General features: G+C 58.1%; 1 protein-coding gene across 2 annotated transcripts; it reads left to right on the top strand.

Moving 5' to 3' along the window:
• Window positions 1–6,588: 6,588 nt before the first annotated feature.
• On the top strand, window positions 6,589–8,282 carry LOC116572099 (adhesion G-protein coupled receptor D1-like). Of its 2 annotated transcripts, XM_032310831.1 has the most exons (4): window positions 6,589–6,604; window positions 6,672–6,677; window positions 7,414–7,567; window positions 7,843–8,282. In XM_032310831.1, the coding sequence occupies exons 1-4, from the start codon at window positions 6,590–6,592 to the stop codon at window positions 7,986–7,988; spliced, it is 321 nt and encodes a 106-aa protein (XP_032166722.1). In that variant the 5' UTR covers window position 6,589; the 3' UTR covers window positions 7,989–8,282. The 2 variants fall into 2 exon arrangements, with proteins under 2 accessions (XP_032166722.1, XP_032166721.1); XM_032310830.1 differs by lacking the exons at window positions 6,589–6,604; window positions 6,672–6,677 and adding an exon at window positions 6,689–6,829.
• Window positions 8,283–17,576: the final 9,294 nt, after the last annotated feature.

The following is a 17,576-nucleotide window of genomic DNA, read 5'->3' as shown; positions in this document are numbered from 1 at the left end:
CTCCTGGGCCCCAGGAGAGCCTACCCCTCCCCGTGCTCTGGTAATCTCCCAGGTGTTCGGAGCCCGGCTGGAGCTGAGCACAGTCTGGAACTCCCTCCATGAGCGCAGGTAGACTGCAGGGAGCACTCCCAGGGTCATCGTGAGGTTTCATCTGCCACTCAGGGGAAAGTAGAACGTCATGGCCCGGGGTTCTAACTGTGCTGGGATGGAAAGCCATGATGGGCAGAGGTGCAGGACCCGGAACCAAGCTGCAGCAGTGGGGGGCAGTCAGGCAGGAAGGGCCCGGTCCTGACCACTTGGGGGATGCAGGCTGGTGTCCTGTTCCAAACTGGACCCTCTACAGGAGGGTCGGGAGGCACGGGGTGGCGGCCAGTGGGTTGTGAGCTACGGAGGGACTGTTCCCAGGGGCCCCTCTTTTCTCCCCAGAGGCGGCTCAGTCTCTTAGGGCCGCACAACGCGTTCCATACACCCCGCACTGCCAACAGCCCCCATCCGCGACCTCGCGGCTTGTGGCGAGGTCTGGGCAGCACGTTTCTTCTCTTCCGCACAGCAGAGCTTGGTGGGAAGGGAGCCGAGAAGGACCCCGGACTCTCCCCGGCGCATGGCCGTGTGCGGGTCACTGGCGTTGGGGGCTGTGCTCCCTGAATTAGACGGTCACAGTGGGAAAGTGGACATGGGATTGCTGAAGTGGGTGTGCGGAGGGGCTGGTGGCCACGAAGGGAGGGCAGGGTCCGTCTGGCTCTGATGCTGGGGGGACGGTGGAGGCCTCACGAGGATGAGGGTCGAGGGAGCAGGAGGAAAAGATGGGGAGCAGGGATGAGGCTGGGAGCTAGAAGAATCAGGAGTCACAGACGCATCAGGGACCCTTTGGCAAAATGTTCTCGCACCTGATTGGCCCGAAGGGAATCACACCCCAGTGCCTGAACCAATCACCTGCAGGGGAGGGGGCAGGTGCTGATTGCCTGGAGCGAGGTCACGGGATCTGGGGATCTGCCGTTGGCTTGGGGAGGTCCTCACTTGAGTGGTCTGAGACCTGTTGGAGGGGACTGCTTCTGTCCGTTACAGGAACTGGAGGAATGGCAGAATAGACCCCTCCAGAACGGGGAGTTCACCTGCTCTACAAAAAAGGCCACCGCTCTGGCAGCGGGGACACCCCAGGACCACACAGGTCTTGTATCAGTGCCGGGCTTTGGACCCCCACCTGTGCGGCTGAGCTCTGACCACTTGCTGCACTGTCCTGGGACATGCATCAGGACTTGAACCCCACATCAGCCTGGGAGCAGCTTAGGGCACAAGGGATGCTCCCCAGGGCCCCCCCCCCCCATTCTGTTCTTTACCCAGAGCCTGACAAGGAGCCCACTACATCCAGGGTCCAGCAAGCAAATGCTATGAAATTTCTCCAAACGCTAACCTTAGAAACAGAGCTGTAAGGTCTTCAGGAAACTCATACTATTTGTAACTAAAATGATGTTCGTCCTCAAATCTCAAGGATGAGGCACATAATGAACAGTGAGAACTGATCATCTTTTCAGTAAGCATCAAATGACAATTAAACCCCCCCCCCCCCAACTTATAGGATCAGGTCTTTTGGACACGGCTGCATTGGTTTCCACAGCTGTAAGAATCAGTGAGTCCTGGAGAAAACCCCAGTCAGAGGACAGTCACTGACTTCGAAGCCTTGAGGCTGCCTGCGGTCTCTGAGGCTCCCACACGTGGGCTCCTGTCCATGTGTCCTGTCCTGTCCATCCTGTTCTCTCCCAGGATGGCGTCCTGGCTCAAAGTGGGTGTCCAGTCCTGCAGGCAGACGTGGGGTCCGTCTTGACTCCTTCAGAGAGCCTCCGGGTACGTGTGTCTCCTGACCCACCTTCTTGGGGTGGAGGGATCGGTAGGGTTGAAGCAGGAGGACAGATGCTCACCTGTTCTGTGCTGAGTTCCCGAGATGACCTGACTGACCTTGTTCCGTTCGGATGGGCCCGTGCCCTGCTGAATACTACCCAGAACGGAGCCACCCCCTTAGTGTGGAAACCCACCCCATCCCTTCCCTGCACTCCATTCCCTCCTGATTATTCGTTTCTGGTCAAGGATTCTGCACACTTAAGAACCCTGTCGACCCGACTGATTGTCCGTGTGGAGAAAAGTGCGGGAAAGATTGGGGAACACGAGGAGCACGGACCAGGTCTGTGTTTATTTTAAGTCCTGAAGTCTCCCTTAATTTACAGATTCTTCAGAGCCAGATGCCTCGCCATCTGCATAAAGCACTCTTTCCTGGAAATGAGTCCCCGGGCCTCCCCAAAGGCCCATTCTTTATTGTAAGTGAGGGCCATATCCCTGCTGCTGGAACATTCCTTCTGCTATTAGTATCCAGAGAGAGAAGGCGGCCTTGCTCGGGACTCTGCTGTTGTTAAGACGGCAACAATCCCCAAAGCAATCAACAAATTCAATGCAAGACCTTCCAGCTGCCTTTTTGCAGAAATAGATAAGCTGATTCTAAAATTCATATAGAAATCCACACGGGTGATGGTGAGTTGGGACGGGGACTTCCTGGAGAGTCAGGCTCTGTGGACAGCACGTGGAGTGGGTGAAGAGCTCGGGGGTCACGTGGGCCTGGGGCTGAGCAGGGGACTGTGGACAGGGCAGGAGCATGCAGGTCGCTGGGCAGCACCATCGGGAGGAGCAGAAACTGAAGTGGACGGGTCCTGTGACTTCAGATGGGTGGGGGGTCACCATGAAAGGAGGCGGGGCCAAATGAGGGGGCGGGCCAAACTTAAGAAGGGGCGGGGCCAGGTGAGTGTGGGTAAGGCCTCTCTCTCTGTCCCTGTGGAGAACACCACGGGCTTCTCTCCCGCTGGCAGGTCCCCTCACGGTGTTCCCTGGCCCCATCACAGTGGCCCCATCACATCGGGAGCAGGAGAAGGGGCGGTCACCTGTGCGTGAAATGACGAGTCCCCTATGTTCAGGATGGTCGAGGGGTTTATTTTGGGGAGGAGGAGGAGCAGGTGGAGGTCACCATGAAAGGTTGACGGCACCTTCAGAGATGCTGGTGTCCCTGGGGCGGTCATGCCCCAAGATAAGAGCGAGCTCACAGCGAGCTCACAGCGAGCTCTGTGCTGCACGCTGGGTCCCATCCGGCTCTGTTGGTGCCTTGTTCACCGAGAACTTCAGGACTTGGGGACACCTGGGCCCCGGGGGAGGACTTGAAAATGTTCTCGGTTGCATGCTGCAGCAGTCGGTTCTGATGGCAGCCCCCGTGTGACGTCCCAGCAGTGTCCTCTCCCGCGGGGCTGACCCGGAGCTGCCAGGGGAGGGTCCCAAGTCCTCAGGACGGAGGATGTGGGAAGGGCACTGTTGGGAATGCCGCTCCCTCCTGAGGGTCCCAGAATCCCACAGGGACAGAGGAAGGACGGGCAAGCTCGTTTTCAGAGATGTGCGGGCCCCCTGTTCCCCGGGCTCCTGATCCCCAGGGCTCCGTGGCATCTCTGACCCTGGTCCCAGGTGGCCCTGGCACATGCTGACCTCCTGCTGTGCTCAACTGCAGGTGCACGGAAGAGGCAGGTTGTGGGGGTTGGGCTGTCACCTGAAGATAAAAATGAGCTCATGCTGGCATCGCACGGGCGCCTACATCATATGGTCAGGACGTGTCCCTTGACAGGACAGACCAGAGTCCAGCCACGTCCAGCTCAAAGGGGCCTCATGCAACTGGAAGGGTCCGGGTAGGAGGGCGTTCCGGCAGCATTTGGACAGGGGGGGCAGGGCAAGGGCCTGGGTCAGGGCCTTTGGGTTGTCCTCAGGTGACTGATTGAACTCAGGTGACTGATTGACACCTTGAACAAGGGCGCCTGTGGTCCCCACACAGCCTGGGGTGAACCGTGAGTGCAGCACGCGGGTGTGTCCTCAGTTTCCCCATGCTGCCCAGCTCTCCACCACTCACGTACTGCACACATGTGACTGTGTTCAGTCTGGGGGATTTTCTGGGTTTCCTGTTTTAGAGCTGTGATGCTGCATTGAGTGGGTCAGACAGAGGGTTTTCTTGTCCCACCACGTGGCACCCGAGCCCCCGAGTGGGGATGGTTTGCCCTCTGCAGGACTCGAGGGCAGAGATGAGTGTCCCGGGTGTGCTTCCGTCAAGGGCCCATTGTGTTGGAAACAGGGCCTCGTCCTGGAGGAGAGCCGCACGAGCACCCCCACGGGCGAGGAAGGGGAGGGCAGTGAGCGACGGAGCTGTGTCTTCACTCCTACCCGCTCGGGCTGGGAGGACGCCTCCCTTCTCCCTCCTAATGTCCCTGCTGCTCGGCCAGCCGGGAGGGGCATCGCGGAGCGGGAAGAGACAGGCCAACGGTCTCTGACTCACACACACACACATTCACACACTCACTCACTCACGCTGCACACGGTTTCAGAGGCTAATAGCTGTTTCCAGCTCACTCCCTGTCTGAGCAAGGGGGTGGTCACGGGGAGACCCTCAGAGTGTGGCTGGAGGAATTCATGAGCAAAGTCACTTCATGGACCCCCCCCCCCTCCCCCGAGGCTATCACCCTGCCCGGTGCTGCCAGGGAGCTCTGCTCCTGGCTTTCCTTGGAGAAGGGTAACCCAGTGTGTGGGGGGTCTGGGGACCCCCGTAGCATGCACGGGGTCACGTGGAACAGTGCTTGCCTCCCACTTGTGCTGAGCATTCCTGTGGTCCATGGCTGCTTCCTCCCTGGCCTGTCAGGACACCCCTGGGTGGGGTGGGGGTCGGTCTTGTCCTCTGCTTTTCCAGGGCTTAGCTCTCCCCACACACACATGTTCTGCCTCCTTGTCCCCATGAGGAGCCCCTCTGCATGACCTCTCCTCCAGGCTTGAAGGGAGCTGCTGCCCAGGCTCTAACCAGAAACTCCCATCAGAAAGATATTTCTGCGTTGCTGTGACTGGTGTGGCCTCCCAGGCTGTTGTGGGATGTGTGGAACCAGACCTGGGAAGGCTCAAGCAGGTCCACCCAGGGGGCATCTCTGGTCGTGACCTGGCTGAGCCCAGCTCCCCAGGGCCTCTCTCTAGAAAAGGGTCTGAGGCTGCTTTATCATGTCCGTTGTGAGATGGAAGCATCTAGGAAGTGTCAGTCCAGGGTCTACGGGTAAGTGAGAGCTCAGCACCAACAGTGTCTACTGACAGTTCTGCAGCTGTTATTCTGGAGCATTCCTGCTACCCATCTGGAGTGCTGGTGACTGCAGAATATTCTGGGTCCCTGATGTCATTTATCTCCTGAACATGCAGGTAATATTACGTCCTTATGTGATAGTGACCGTGACCCTGGATGGCCTGTGAGCAAAGCTTCCTCATCTGGGTGTAGCTGTCCTCCTCTGTGGCATGGGACAGTCTGCTGGGTGGTGGGCGTGTGCGGAGGGGGTCGTTCAGTCTGTGACTGTATGGGAGGGGGAGAAGGGAGGCAGCTCACTCCATCAGTTTAAAAAAAACGAAGTCACAGAGGTATTTATGATTAAATATATCTTCCCCCCCAAATCTGTCACCACTCTGTGTTGAAGACACCAGATTTAGACAGTCTGTGGGTGTCTTTGTGGGAGCAAATCACATCTATTCATTGCCAGGAAAGGTTGATTTGAAAATGGCTTGAAGTTATCCATGCTAAAAATGAACATTTCATGAACAGTAATGTGACTGAGTGACAGCCTGAGCCACATGCCCACCTCTTGGCTTGGAGTGTGGACAGGAAGAAAGAACCTCGGGCTGTGTCCAGGGTGAATTACCATTTCTCCCAAAGGAAATCCAGTAGGAGGGGAGGAAAACAAAAAACAGAGAGGCGGGGTAGGAGACAGTTATGAAAATCCTTAAATGGAAAAGTCAGGGAAGATTCTAGAAAAGCTTAACTGCTGGCTGATGTAGATGCACTGAGCTGGAAAAGAGAGCAATGGAATGCTGCCTGAAATCACCTTCAGTAAGGGGCTCAGGAGTCGAGTTGAAAGACAAATGAAATCATTTCTGCAGCCACACACCCGCCCTCATGTCCTCACCAGTGGGATTGTGTATATGGGAAATGCAGTGGGATGGCCTCACTCTGGGAGATTTTCTCAGAACACAGTTAGCAGGGAAGACCAGATGTGGCCAACAAGAGCCGGTCAGAGGGCCTGGATTCTGGTAAAATCAGGCTGCCCTGAGCTCCTGCCTAATGGGACTGGAGCTGAGGCGTCATGATTTCCCGGAGACAGAGGTCTAGGAGCATCTCCCAACAGGACGGGCCTCTTGGGGACCTGGCCCAGGAAGCCCCAGTTCTGTTCCTCTCCTCTGCCTGCCTGTGGTGCCATGTGTGCGGGCACACACCTGCGACATGGACCCAGCAGGGTCCTCAGCCCCCACCTGCCTGCCCTGGGGCCGCTACGGAGGGAGAGCTCCACCCTCCTGGGCTGCAGGGTGGTCCTCCCTCGCTGGTTTAGGGGCACAGGGCGGCATCTAAAGAGCCTGGCATGGGCGGTGGAGGGATCGGACATGTGCCAGCCGTGTTCTCCGGGTGCGTCCGCCCTCCGGTTTCCTTAGAACACGGATTTGGGTTTGTAGCTCTGGGTGTGGCCGGAATTCCGGATTTCCATCAGGCCTCCGGAGGATGCGGATGCGGCCGGTACAGTGCCGACCCCCCTCTGGGAGGGATGGGGTCCCACCGTGTGCCCTGGGGGCCGGTCCCAGAGCCGCTGGTGGGCGGTGGCGCCCCTAGGAAGGGGCTGCAGGGACGAGCACTGGGCACGGGACACCTGCCTCTGACACACGCCCGGGGCAGATGAGGGACCTCCAGCTGCACCTGGGAAACCAGGTGCCAGGGACACGATGCTGTCCTGAGAATGAGCTGGTATCTCGGGGAGTCTGGGACAACAGAGCTTGGGGGGGACAACAGAGCTTGGGGTGCCCAACAGAAATCATGCCGTACCTGGGGCTCGGTCTTTAATTCTTTTGTTTTTCCCTCTTTTCATCATTTTAATTCTTGAAGGTGTTATTACGTATTATTATTTTTCCTCCCTCCCATCATGGCGCCCCCTTCCCGGCCCCACATGGATTCGGGCTCTGAGCGCCAGACCCGGCACAGGTCGGATTTAGGGACCTACTGGCAGCTGCCGGGCCCACCTGTCTGTGAAGGCCCCAGCTCGAAGGCTGGCTCCCTGGCGGCTCTGCCTCCCCAGAGCCCACCCCATCGGGCCAATCTGCTCAGGTGGCCAGCCTGAACCAATCCTGCTGCAAAGGACCCCAGCCGTGATGCTGATGCTCTCTCCTGAGCCAATCACTATGCCAGAGTCGCAGGTCCCACCTGAACTGTGGAGACTAGAAAGGGAGCTTGGGCCCCGGCCCTTGGGGGGGGGTGAGGCACGTGACCCAGGATGCCAGGAACCGCCCATGGCTCACACCCAGAGAGATGGCCCTCTGCGTCTTTGATCCTAGGTCCCCTGCCGGGTGTTGGCCATGTTCCTGCACTACTTCTTCCTGAGCGCCTTCGCGTGGATGCTGGTGGAAGGGCTGCATCTCTACAGCATGGTGATCAAGGTCTTTGGCTCAGAGGACAGCAAGCACCGCTACTGCTATGGGATAGGATGGGGTAGGTGGGGAAGGGGTGGGGGCGGGAGGGGTAGGATGGGGCAGAGGAGGGTAGCGGGGTAGAATGGCACAGGTGGGGCAGGTGGGGAAGGGGTGGGGCTGGTGGGAATGGGATGGGGCCAGTGAGGGTAAGGGAATACGATGGGACAGGTGGGGATAGATTTACTTTTCATGGGTTTATTGTACTTGAAGATAAGTGTTTTGTGCTTTGAGCTGGCAAATTTCTTTGAGGAGGAAATGGAGGTAAAATACACCTCTCTGCTTCTGGTTTTCCAGGTGTGCATGGCTTCATTAGTCCCCTGGAGGGAGGAAGATGGAGACACCGGACTTCAAGGAGCCGGGAGAGAGTAGGGGTCCTGAAGGAGGGGCCACAGCAGGGAGGGGCACCTCATGGCAAGAAGACGGGGGAGGGATGCTGGTAGTCAAATTGTCTGTTCTGTCCTGCAGTACGAACTGAACCTTTTATATCTTTTACTGAATGGGGAACTAGGTGACGGGGATCAAGAGTATGCTTACCAAGAGTGCCCGGGTGGCTCAGCTGGTTAAGAGTCAGACTGTTGATGTCAGCTCAGGTCTTGGTCTCAGCGTTGTGAGACTGAGTCCCAGGCTGGGCTCAGACTCTCACTTTCAGTGAGAGTCTCCTAGAGATTCTCTTTCCCTCTGCTCCCTCCCCCGCATGCTCTCTCTACAAAACATAAAATAAAAGTACACTTATCATGATGCATACTGAGTAAAGTATAGAACTGTTGAATCAGTGTACACCTGAAAATCAAAACACTGTATGTTCATTATACTTGAATAAAAAATAGAGCAAGGAGGAAATCTGCTCCGTTATTTGCAAAGTCGAAAAGAAAATGTGAATCTTCCCTTTTGCAATAGATGTGGTCCTCACAAGGAAGGGACTACAACAGGTTTTTACCAGTTTGTGATAACCAGGATGGGGCATAGTCCTAATGATGAAGTCTTTCTACTTCCCCGTCTGTACGGTTGCTTTACTCAAGGACTCTAAATCGTGGTTGCGAACCTACATGTCTACCAGGACCAGACAGGACACATACACCTGTGAAGTGGCTGGGTGTAGGAGAATAGGCTGTTGGGGGTGGGGCGACATGTGACGACACCCCCCCCCCCCCCCCCCCCCGCGAAAGCATGTGAATTAAAAAAAGTTCATACCCTATTGAGTCCAAGTAAAGCAGTTTTGAGATCTGGATTCAGCACCCCAGCAGTTTGGTGACGGACTCCTGTGTGTATAAAATGACACCATGGTTTCCAAACCTCACAACTTAAATAGACATGCATAGAGGAGATCTATTTTTTTTAAAGATTTATTTATTTATTTATTTTTTTAGACAGAGACTGCATGTGAACAAGTGGGGGGAGGGGCAGAGGGAGAGAATCTTCAAGCCGACTTCCTGCTGGCCTCGGAGCCTGAGGTGGGCCTTGATCTCACAACCCACGAAATCATGTCCTGAGCTGAAACCAAGAGTCGGAGCGGTCACTGATGGAGGCACCCAGACGCCCTGCATAGATGAGATATTCTATAAAGCCATGCATTTTCAGGTGGCATGCCGATAGGGTTATTTTGTAACACCTTAGGGTTATTTTGTAAATTCAGATTATTACTTTCTGGGTGCAGAGCTCAGAAAACCATTGTAATTCTGTCCCTCCAAACAAGGTCTGTGGAAACCACTAGTATTTACAGCAATGTGCTCACCAGCTTTGGGCTTCCTCTGTCTCCAACCACCCTCCAACGGGCTCATTTATTACGGCTGCCGGAGTGACAGCAGCTTAGCCTCGGGTGGCTCAGGTGGCTGGGAAATTGGATGATGCTGCGTTGGCGCTGAGCTCAGGAGGGAACCGGGGGATCATTAGAACAGGCTGGAACTCCCCACGGTGAGAACGGAGCTGGGTAAAGAGCTTCAGTCGGTCCCAGCATTGCGCGCGGGAGGCAGGTGTCTCTCCATCCTCTCCCCTTGCTGATCCCTCACCCACACAGGGGAGGGCGCAGACTCCTTGCCCATTGGACACATCCTGCCGGATCCACCCAGGCCACCCTGCCCCAGGCTTTCCTGGGGACAAACCAGCACAGGCATCACCAGCTCCCCCAGCTGACTCCAGAGTCGCTCTAGTGCCCTCAGAGGCCGCGGTGCAGCTGCCAGCACCACTGGCTCCTCCCCTTTCTGGAGGCTGCAGCTGAGAGGCCATGCTCTGGAGTCAGGAGTGGGGTCAGGACCTGCTGGGGACAGGCAGGACAGCTTTTCCCTCACCCACCTGCAGGCTTCTCTCCGGATTCACCCAGAACACAGCCCGCATTCTCACAGTCTAACCTGAGACAGAGGGAGTCTGATCCTGGGACATCCTCCAGGGGTCCATGCTGATTGAGGACCGGCCTCTTAAAGAAGCCATGTACGTGAAGTTCAGCCTTGCACCCTTCCGAGCTGGGTCAGGGAAGGGTGAGCAACTGCGAGCGAAAGGCATTTCTGCCAGACCCCTCACGGAGCCGCAAGTCTGCTAACGGACTGGCTGGGTTTATGCCCCAGGGTCCTTCTGGGAGGAGCCCTCGAGTATTCGGAAGGTGCCCAGAGCATCCGCAGTAGGGCTCTGCTGGGGTCCTGAGGTCTGGGGCGTTGACAACTTGTCCCGTCTCTGATGTTATGTTGAAGGAGGGAGGCCAGTGGGGCCCCACGTGTGCAGTGCGCTCAGTTCTCAAGGCCTGGCGTGGCGTCCCGGACTGGCGGGGGTGGAGGCACCAGCTCAGGCTGTGTCAGAGCCGCTCTAAGGGGATGCCGTGGGAGCCAGGCCTGCACGGAGCTGTGGGAGAGAACGTTCCAGAAACGCCGGTGGGGGCCAGGCGCGGTGTGCCGCCGTCGGAGGGGGCTGTGCGTGCTGGGGGCAGGGGGTGGCCCGCAGGTCCCGTCCCCGAGCTCGGGCTCTGGGCCAAGCCCGGCAGGAGGAGGCCCGGCCGGCCGGTCCCCGCAGCCCCTTCCCACGCGGACCCGTCCTCGGGGCCGAGTCACCCGCAAAGTCACGCGCCGCTTCCCGGCGTCCCTTGCAGCCGGCCCTGCCCGCCCACGTGACCCGGGCCCACCAACCAGAAGCCTCCCGTGAGCCTCTGCGCAGGCAGGGAGCCGGGAGGAAGATGGCGTCGCGGACTGACGGAGCCGCCGGAGTGTCGGAGGCCGCGCTGTCCGCGGGGCACGGGCCGGGGCCGCAGCCCGGGGTCTGGCTGAGTGGCCTTCGAGGCACTGAGGCCGAGTCTCTGCCCACGACGGGCTCCGGAGTGTCCCGGCGTCCACAGCTGCGGCCGAGCGTCGGCCTGCCCCGGAGCGCGCTGGACACGCGCGGGCTCGGACCGCCCGGACCTGCGTGGGGCTCCGCGTGTCGCCGGGCGCAGTGAGGTGGGCGCGCGGCCGCCGGGAGGGCACCTGGTGGGGCCGTGTCCGCCCGCGGGAGGGGCTTCGGGGAGGGGCCGTGTGTCGGCTGACGGTTCCTCCTGCCGCCGGCCTCGGAGGGGCGGCGCGGCGGCCGGGCGGCCAGTGGGGTCCGGAGGAGACCCGGGCTCGTTGGGCGGCGCGCCGGCACGCACGTGGCCGCTCCGGGCCGGGCCGGCCCTGCGCGCTGGGACCCGCGTGCGCGCACCACACGAGCGCGGGGGCGGACACTGTCCCGTGGACACAACCACGGAGGCTCGGGTGGGTGCTTCACCCCGGTCTCTCGCGCGTCCCCTGAAGCGCGGGCCTCACCCTCCTCTGACCCTTCCGCGGATGGCGACCCTCCGCAAGCCCGTGGGGCCGGGTTCGGGAGAAGGATGCTGTGACGAGCGGCCGCAGCCCCAGGCCCGTGGAATGCCCGGGCTCCTGCGTCTGCCTGGGAGGGTCACTGGGCGCAGCTCCCCACGGCGCAGAGCAGTAAGGATCACACGCTGGTGGCTGACCCATAGCTGGGCCTGCTGGTGACCAGCATCGAGCGCGGGGCACTGTGTGCCAGCAGTGGGCACCTTTGTCCTCAGGGCAGAGTGGGCTGCCCTGTGCTGTGACCGTAGGTTTGTGATCGGGCTGTTACTTGGGCATCGGCTGGGGTTCTGACGTAGTGGGGGCATTAGCTTTGGTCATCATCAGCTGGAAATACTGTTTATACGCGGGCACGTCCATGCCATGAACCAATTACAAGGGAAGGAAATCAGATTCGAGAGGAAGTCCCTGTGTAGCACATCGCGCTTCACATCATAATCCTGTGAAATTTCATTGTTTATGTCTAGACTAAAACAAATTGAATTTTGGTTATTTAATTACATTTCCTGCTGCTTTTAGGAGGAATATTGTTTCTATAAAGGCGTCTGTCTTGTTGAGAGCATTTTTGTTTCCTCCTGTGGCTTCTGGAAGTGAGCAGCGCCGTCAGGGCCTGCTAGTCCGCTCTGGGAGTCTTGGCGTTTGTTCTGGAGGGCGCGTCTGGAAGGACATGACGTCTGGCCTGCACCCTTTGCTTTCATCGCCGTTACTGTCCTCTTGCCGTCATCATCGAGATCACAGTCCCCGTCATTACTGTTACCACCGTCTTCCTCATCCGAGTTGGCATCATCACCAGCACCGTCCCAGCTGCCACTGCTCTGTGAGCTTTCAGTGTATTTTCCCTTTGTCAGCCTCACTGGTGCATAAGGTCGTGTCGTTGCCATCCCCATTCGAATGAACAGTTGAGGCGCAGAGCGGTTACGAGACTCCCCTCATGTTGCCCCGGTGGTGAGATACAGGACCCGTGCTCACCCTCGGCAGTTCTCCCCGAGGTCCTCCTGAGTAGGGGCACACCCCTGCTCTCCGTGGAGAGCCCTGGCCCTCTGCCCTAGGGTTCCCTCCTCACCTGGCTGTCTCCAGAATGCCACCTCCCAACCCCAGGCCTTTTCCAACCCACCCTCCTTCAGGCTCCTTTCTGGTTCACCTCCTCAGGAAGCTCCTTCTAGTGCGTCTCCTCAGCAGCTCACAGCTCTGCTGCGGTCCCCTCCTGACGTCGGCCACCTGAAGCACAGTCCTGATGACCCAGGGGGTGGTCCTTCAGCTGGGTAGACTGTCCCAGCTGAGTGCCCTGAGCATCTCTTAGGACATCTGGAACAGCTTGCTGTTGGTCTTTCAGGGCCCTGATGGTGGGCCTTAAGGGGCGGGAGGTGTCTATCATCTGAAATTCCTGGTCTGTCCGAGAAAAATGGTGCTCCCTTGATCCCCGAGCACACAAATAAAAAAGCTTTCCTTCCCTCAAGTGACCCCTGAGTCTCATTCATCCCTCAGAGGTAGAGGGAAATATGGTTGATTCAAACACAGGATAACGGCGGGCATTTTACTTGTGCCTGCGCACACGCTAACTCACAACACGGTGAGCGTCCGGCTCAGAATGGGGCGGGATTTCTCGTGTTTCTGTTTCTCCTGGCGGTTTGTGTGCTCTCCTCATCTTCATCCCTCCCGTGTCCTCACCGGGGCCGGGGCCTGGGTTGGAACAGGTGTGGTGCCTGGGCCGGTACACGGAGTCTGACGGGGTGGGGCCAGGGCCCGGCTTCGGACTGAAGAGCTGCCACTGTCGCCTGGACCCTCGTACCCGTGTCCCTGAAGACATGCCTGGGTTCACCCACCAACCCCAGGGGATACGAGACTTCGAGGCCCAGAGTCTCTGGAGCGGGTTCAGCCCAGACCAGGCCAGAATTCAGACCACCGCTGACCCGCTGCAAGTGGGTCCCACCAGACATGGGGAAGCACCAGGGAGGACCCCACAGAGCAGCCGACCCTCAGCCGAGCCAAAGACCCATGAGGACACAAGGCTGCTGTTTTAGGCCACTGTTCCAGGGTGATTCCTTACACAATATCCTGTAGCGAGAGCTGACAGACATTGTCCCCTTTCCTCTCTGGGCACCCAGGAGTACACGGCGTCCCTGCCGACAAGTGCCTGGGTCCCTCATCCCACTGAAACAGCAACTCTGGAAAAGCTGGGGGAGCCTCTTTTCTGGTGCATTCCGGAGACACCAGGCATGTGTGGACCCTGCGTTCCAGACGCTTACCAGGCAATTGACAACTCGTGCAATAAACACGTTATTATTGCCTATGAAGGTTTTATGGCTGCGTTATAGGAAAGATCTATTTCTGCTCAGGAGTTAGTTGTGGGGGTGGATACTGTCTCCAGCCAAGCCTCCTGAACAGTAATGTGTGAGGTGTTTACTCACAGTGAGGGATCAGGCTGTATGAGCTTTCACGTTCACACGCAGGGCACACTCGGAAAACTGTCCTCGGTGGGTTGGTCTGATGAAGCTGGGAATGTCTCAGTGTGAGTGGTCATCCCGCTGCTGATGAAGACACGTGTAATCCTCACCCCCCTGCTGCGAACGGGTTTGGGGACCCGGAGGCGGCAGAGCCTGTGGCAGGTGGGAAGGACCTGGCAAAAATGCATTATGCCTATTGGATCGTCATCAGAGGGAAAGAACACGACTCCGCGTGCTGTCACTACAACACGTTTCCTCGTTCTAGGGTTTTTTATAAAGAGGATCCCGCCATGGGCACCCACGTGGGCTCCTTTTCCTCAAAGTCATGGTTTTGACCTCATCCAAGCAGCTGCGTGTCAGCGGTTCGGCCGTCCCGTGGCTGAGCAGGTCGGCGTGTGACGGACTGCGGCGTGTGCGTCCGTTCGGCTGTGGGTGGACGTTCAGTTGTTTCCAGTTTGGCTCATGGCAGACAGCGCTGCTGTGCACGTGCGCGGACGTGGTTTTATTTAGGCATTTGCATTTTCCCGGGGTCAGAATCTAGGAGTGAATTGGCCGGGTCCTGTGTGGGGACTGTGTAGGCAGCCACCATATTGTTTTCTGGAATCCTGTCACGTCTCTGGACGTTAGCAGGGCACGAGAGTTCTGGTCGGCCCACACGCTGCGCAGCACTCTGTGTCTGCGGGTCTGAAATGTTGGCCGCCGTGATAGGTGTGCAGTTACGATCTTAGACACCCAGAAGGGGTATGACTCCTGAGCCACACACTGACGTGTAGGAACCTACGGTTCAGTGACTTCTCGTCACTTCCAGCACACACCATCACCACCGCCCAGTTTTGGAGCCTTTGATCTCTGTCTCTGCCCTACGTTTGCGCTGTTGTTGGTCAAGGTCTGAGGCTTCTGGTTGGTGTTTCTTTTGTTTTACGTGAATGTCCAATCTTTCCAACACCGCTCGCTGTGACAACTAGACTTCGTGCACTGACTGACTATTCGACTGTGTGGAAAGTCAGCGTCCCTAGTATTATGGGTCTGTTCTGGATTACTGTCCCCGGAAGGAATTACTAAAAGTGGGGGGGTGTTCCTCCACTTCCTTTTCTTAAAATTGATCTGACGTTTCTGTTTCATTTGCCTTTCTGTGTGAATTTCGGAGTCAGCCTGTCACTCCCTCTGCATGGAAACCACGAGAATTGTACTGTACCGCACTACACGAGGGGTTATTTGGTGAAAATAAACCCGTGAGCGTGGAACGCCCCTCCCTTTCTTTAGACCTGGGGCTTGTCTCACCAGTGATTTTCCGTGCTCAGAGCACAGACCCTGTACATGTTCCATGGCCAAATGTCATTGTATTTTGCGGTTCGCGTTTTCACGTCCTGTTTATGTTGTGGCTCCTGGACACTGGGGCCGGTGGGGGGCCGAGAAGGAAACTTATTTCGGCGTTGACCATCCTTCCAGTTCTGGTTGCCTTCCTACGTCCGTACAAGCTGCGGGGCTTCTGGAGTTTTCAGAGAGCTGTTCCGTGCACTTGAGGGTTTCTAGTGCGTTTCCTGGGAGAGCGGTGGCACGTGTGGACTGGAGAGCAGACTTCTGTAAGGAGCCGTGGCTACGCCCCCAGCTGTCCACTGAAATCCAGCCCCTCCCCGCGACACGCAGCGGGACTGCCTTTCCCAGCCTCCCTTGCATTCCCGTGTTCAGGTGACCCTGTTGTGTCCAGTGGATGCGTGAGCAGAAGGGAGGGTCACCCTGTCCGGGGCTGGGCCCTAGAGGCTCCTGCCCACATGCTGAGCGAGGGGGAGATGCCCTGAGAAACCTGGGTCCCTGCCTGACTGTGGGGGAGAAGCATCCCGTCAGGCTGAACATTCATCCTGGACAGTTTCGCCAGAAAAAACATTATTTTCCCTTTACATTGTGGAAGGTCACAGGTCGGGTGTCCTTCCTTCTCAGTCTCAGCTGCTACTACCTGGAGGACAGACGTATTTTCACCCACAAAGAAGAGCGCACTGGGGGTGGCCGGAGGGCAGGAAGGACAGTGTGAGGGAGAGGGGGTCATGGCATCTGCCCCGAGGGAGCGGAGGTGACAGGGAAGAGGGGATTTACAGAGGATTCTGGGGCCGCAGAACCAGCCTCGAGCCCCGCACAGAGCGGGAAGAGAGGACTCCTTTTGGGGCTCATTTGAGTAGTCTCTGCCCGACGGGTACCCTAGTCCCGTGTCCCTTTGAGCTCACACCCCACATTATCTGGGTGGCTTGACTGACATGGGGGGTGGCCCGGGACTTCAGCCTGAGGCAGGGGCCACAGCCAGGCTGGCTCGGTCAGACGACAGGGGGTGGCCCAGGGGATGCAGCAGGAGGCCCGAGTGAGTCTGTTCCCCAAATTAACGGGCCTGAGCGGCCGACCCACAAGGCCTTGTGTGTCTTGTCCTTGGACAGAATTATCCTCACAGGCCCAACCCCAGGATCAGGTGCTTCAGGACGACGCCCCACTCTGGGTGCAGATGCACGGGGGTGCCCGCAAGGAAACACATCTGGGGAAGGACAAGGAAACGGAGTGGCCCAGTTGACAGAAGAACCACAGTGTGCCAGGCGGCCCGGTCTCTCCGTCCACAGCCTCGGGTGCGCCCAGATGCTCGCTCTCTGCTCCCCATCACTGGACTCGTCTTGTGTCGGGGCCAGTGTTCAGACCGATGCGGTAAATGTAGTGCAGTAAATTCTTATTTTTGCTTTAAGATTTTGTTTGGTAGAGACACAGAGGAACACAAGCAGGAGGAGTGGGAGAGGGAGAAGCAGGCTCCATGCCGAGCAGGGAGCCCGATGTGGGGCTTGATCCCAGGACCCTGGGATGATGACCTGAGCCGAAGGCAGAGGCTTAATGACTGAGCCACCCAGGCACCCGTAGTGTAGTAAATTCTAGGGGAATTCAGCCCAGGTCCGAGGAAAGTGCAGGGGGTGTGGTGGGAGCTCTGTGACGCAGTCCCAGCACCAGGGGCTTACAGCCGTGACCCTGGTCGGGCGTCTGGTGCTCGGGCTGCAGGAGGTGCTGTGCCTCCTGTGCTCGAACCCAAGGAGGTGGTGCTGCCCAGGCCCGTCCTGTGTTGCCCCTGCTTTGAGGAGAGGTCACTGGTGTAGGGGTGGAGTCAGAGGACGGAGGGGTCTCATTCCTGCAGCCTGAGAACCCTCCGTGGGGCCCCAGTCCCAACTCCATCCTATATGCAGCCCTGAGTCAAGATGTTCGTGGCAGGGGGGGTGTAGATGGAAGGTTCCAGAGCCTCTCTCAGTCCCGTGATGGACACGGTGCAGCCCGGAGACAAGCTTGTAGGTGTCCGTGTGCACAGCGCACATCCCCTGCCAGGGTCATGCTGGAGGGCAAGTGTACGTCCCGGGGTCACGGCCTGCATCTCAGCGTGTGATCGCAAGACCCTGGGGTGTCCTGAGTGACCAAAAGCGACTGTCCCGTTCACTCTGTGTCGGTGCTCGATGGCATGCTCTGCAGCGACCAGGTGACCGTGCGGATCTGTGTCATCGACACCCAGTGGTCTCTGCCGTGTATGGAGTGCAGCGGGGACGGGGACGTGTCATCGACTGTACGGTTCCGGCTCGGTAGGCAGAAGGTCGTGTGTGTGCACGCAGAATACGTGTGCCGTCTTCTAGTGACGTGTCCCTCACACACACGCTGTGTCCGTGTGACGCGGACAGCGTAGTGACTCAGCAGTTCCGTGCGTGATCTCGTGCTCCCCGGTGCGCGTCGTCACCCTCTGTCACCACGCGGCGTGATTGCAGTGGAG

This window comes from Mustela erminea, chromosome 13, assembly GCF_009829155.1.
Source record: "Mustela erminea isolate mMusErm1 chromosome 13, mMusErm1.Pri, whole genome shotgun sequence".
NCBI classification, from domain to species: domain Eukaryota; kingdom Metazoa; phylum Chordata; class Mammalia; order Carnivora; family Mustelidae; genus Mustela; species Mustela erminea.
This window is presented reverse-complemented; position numbering and strand designations above follow the sequence as displayed.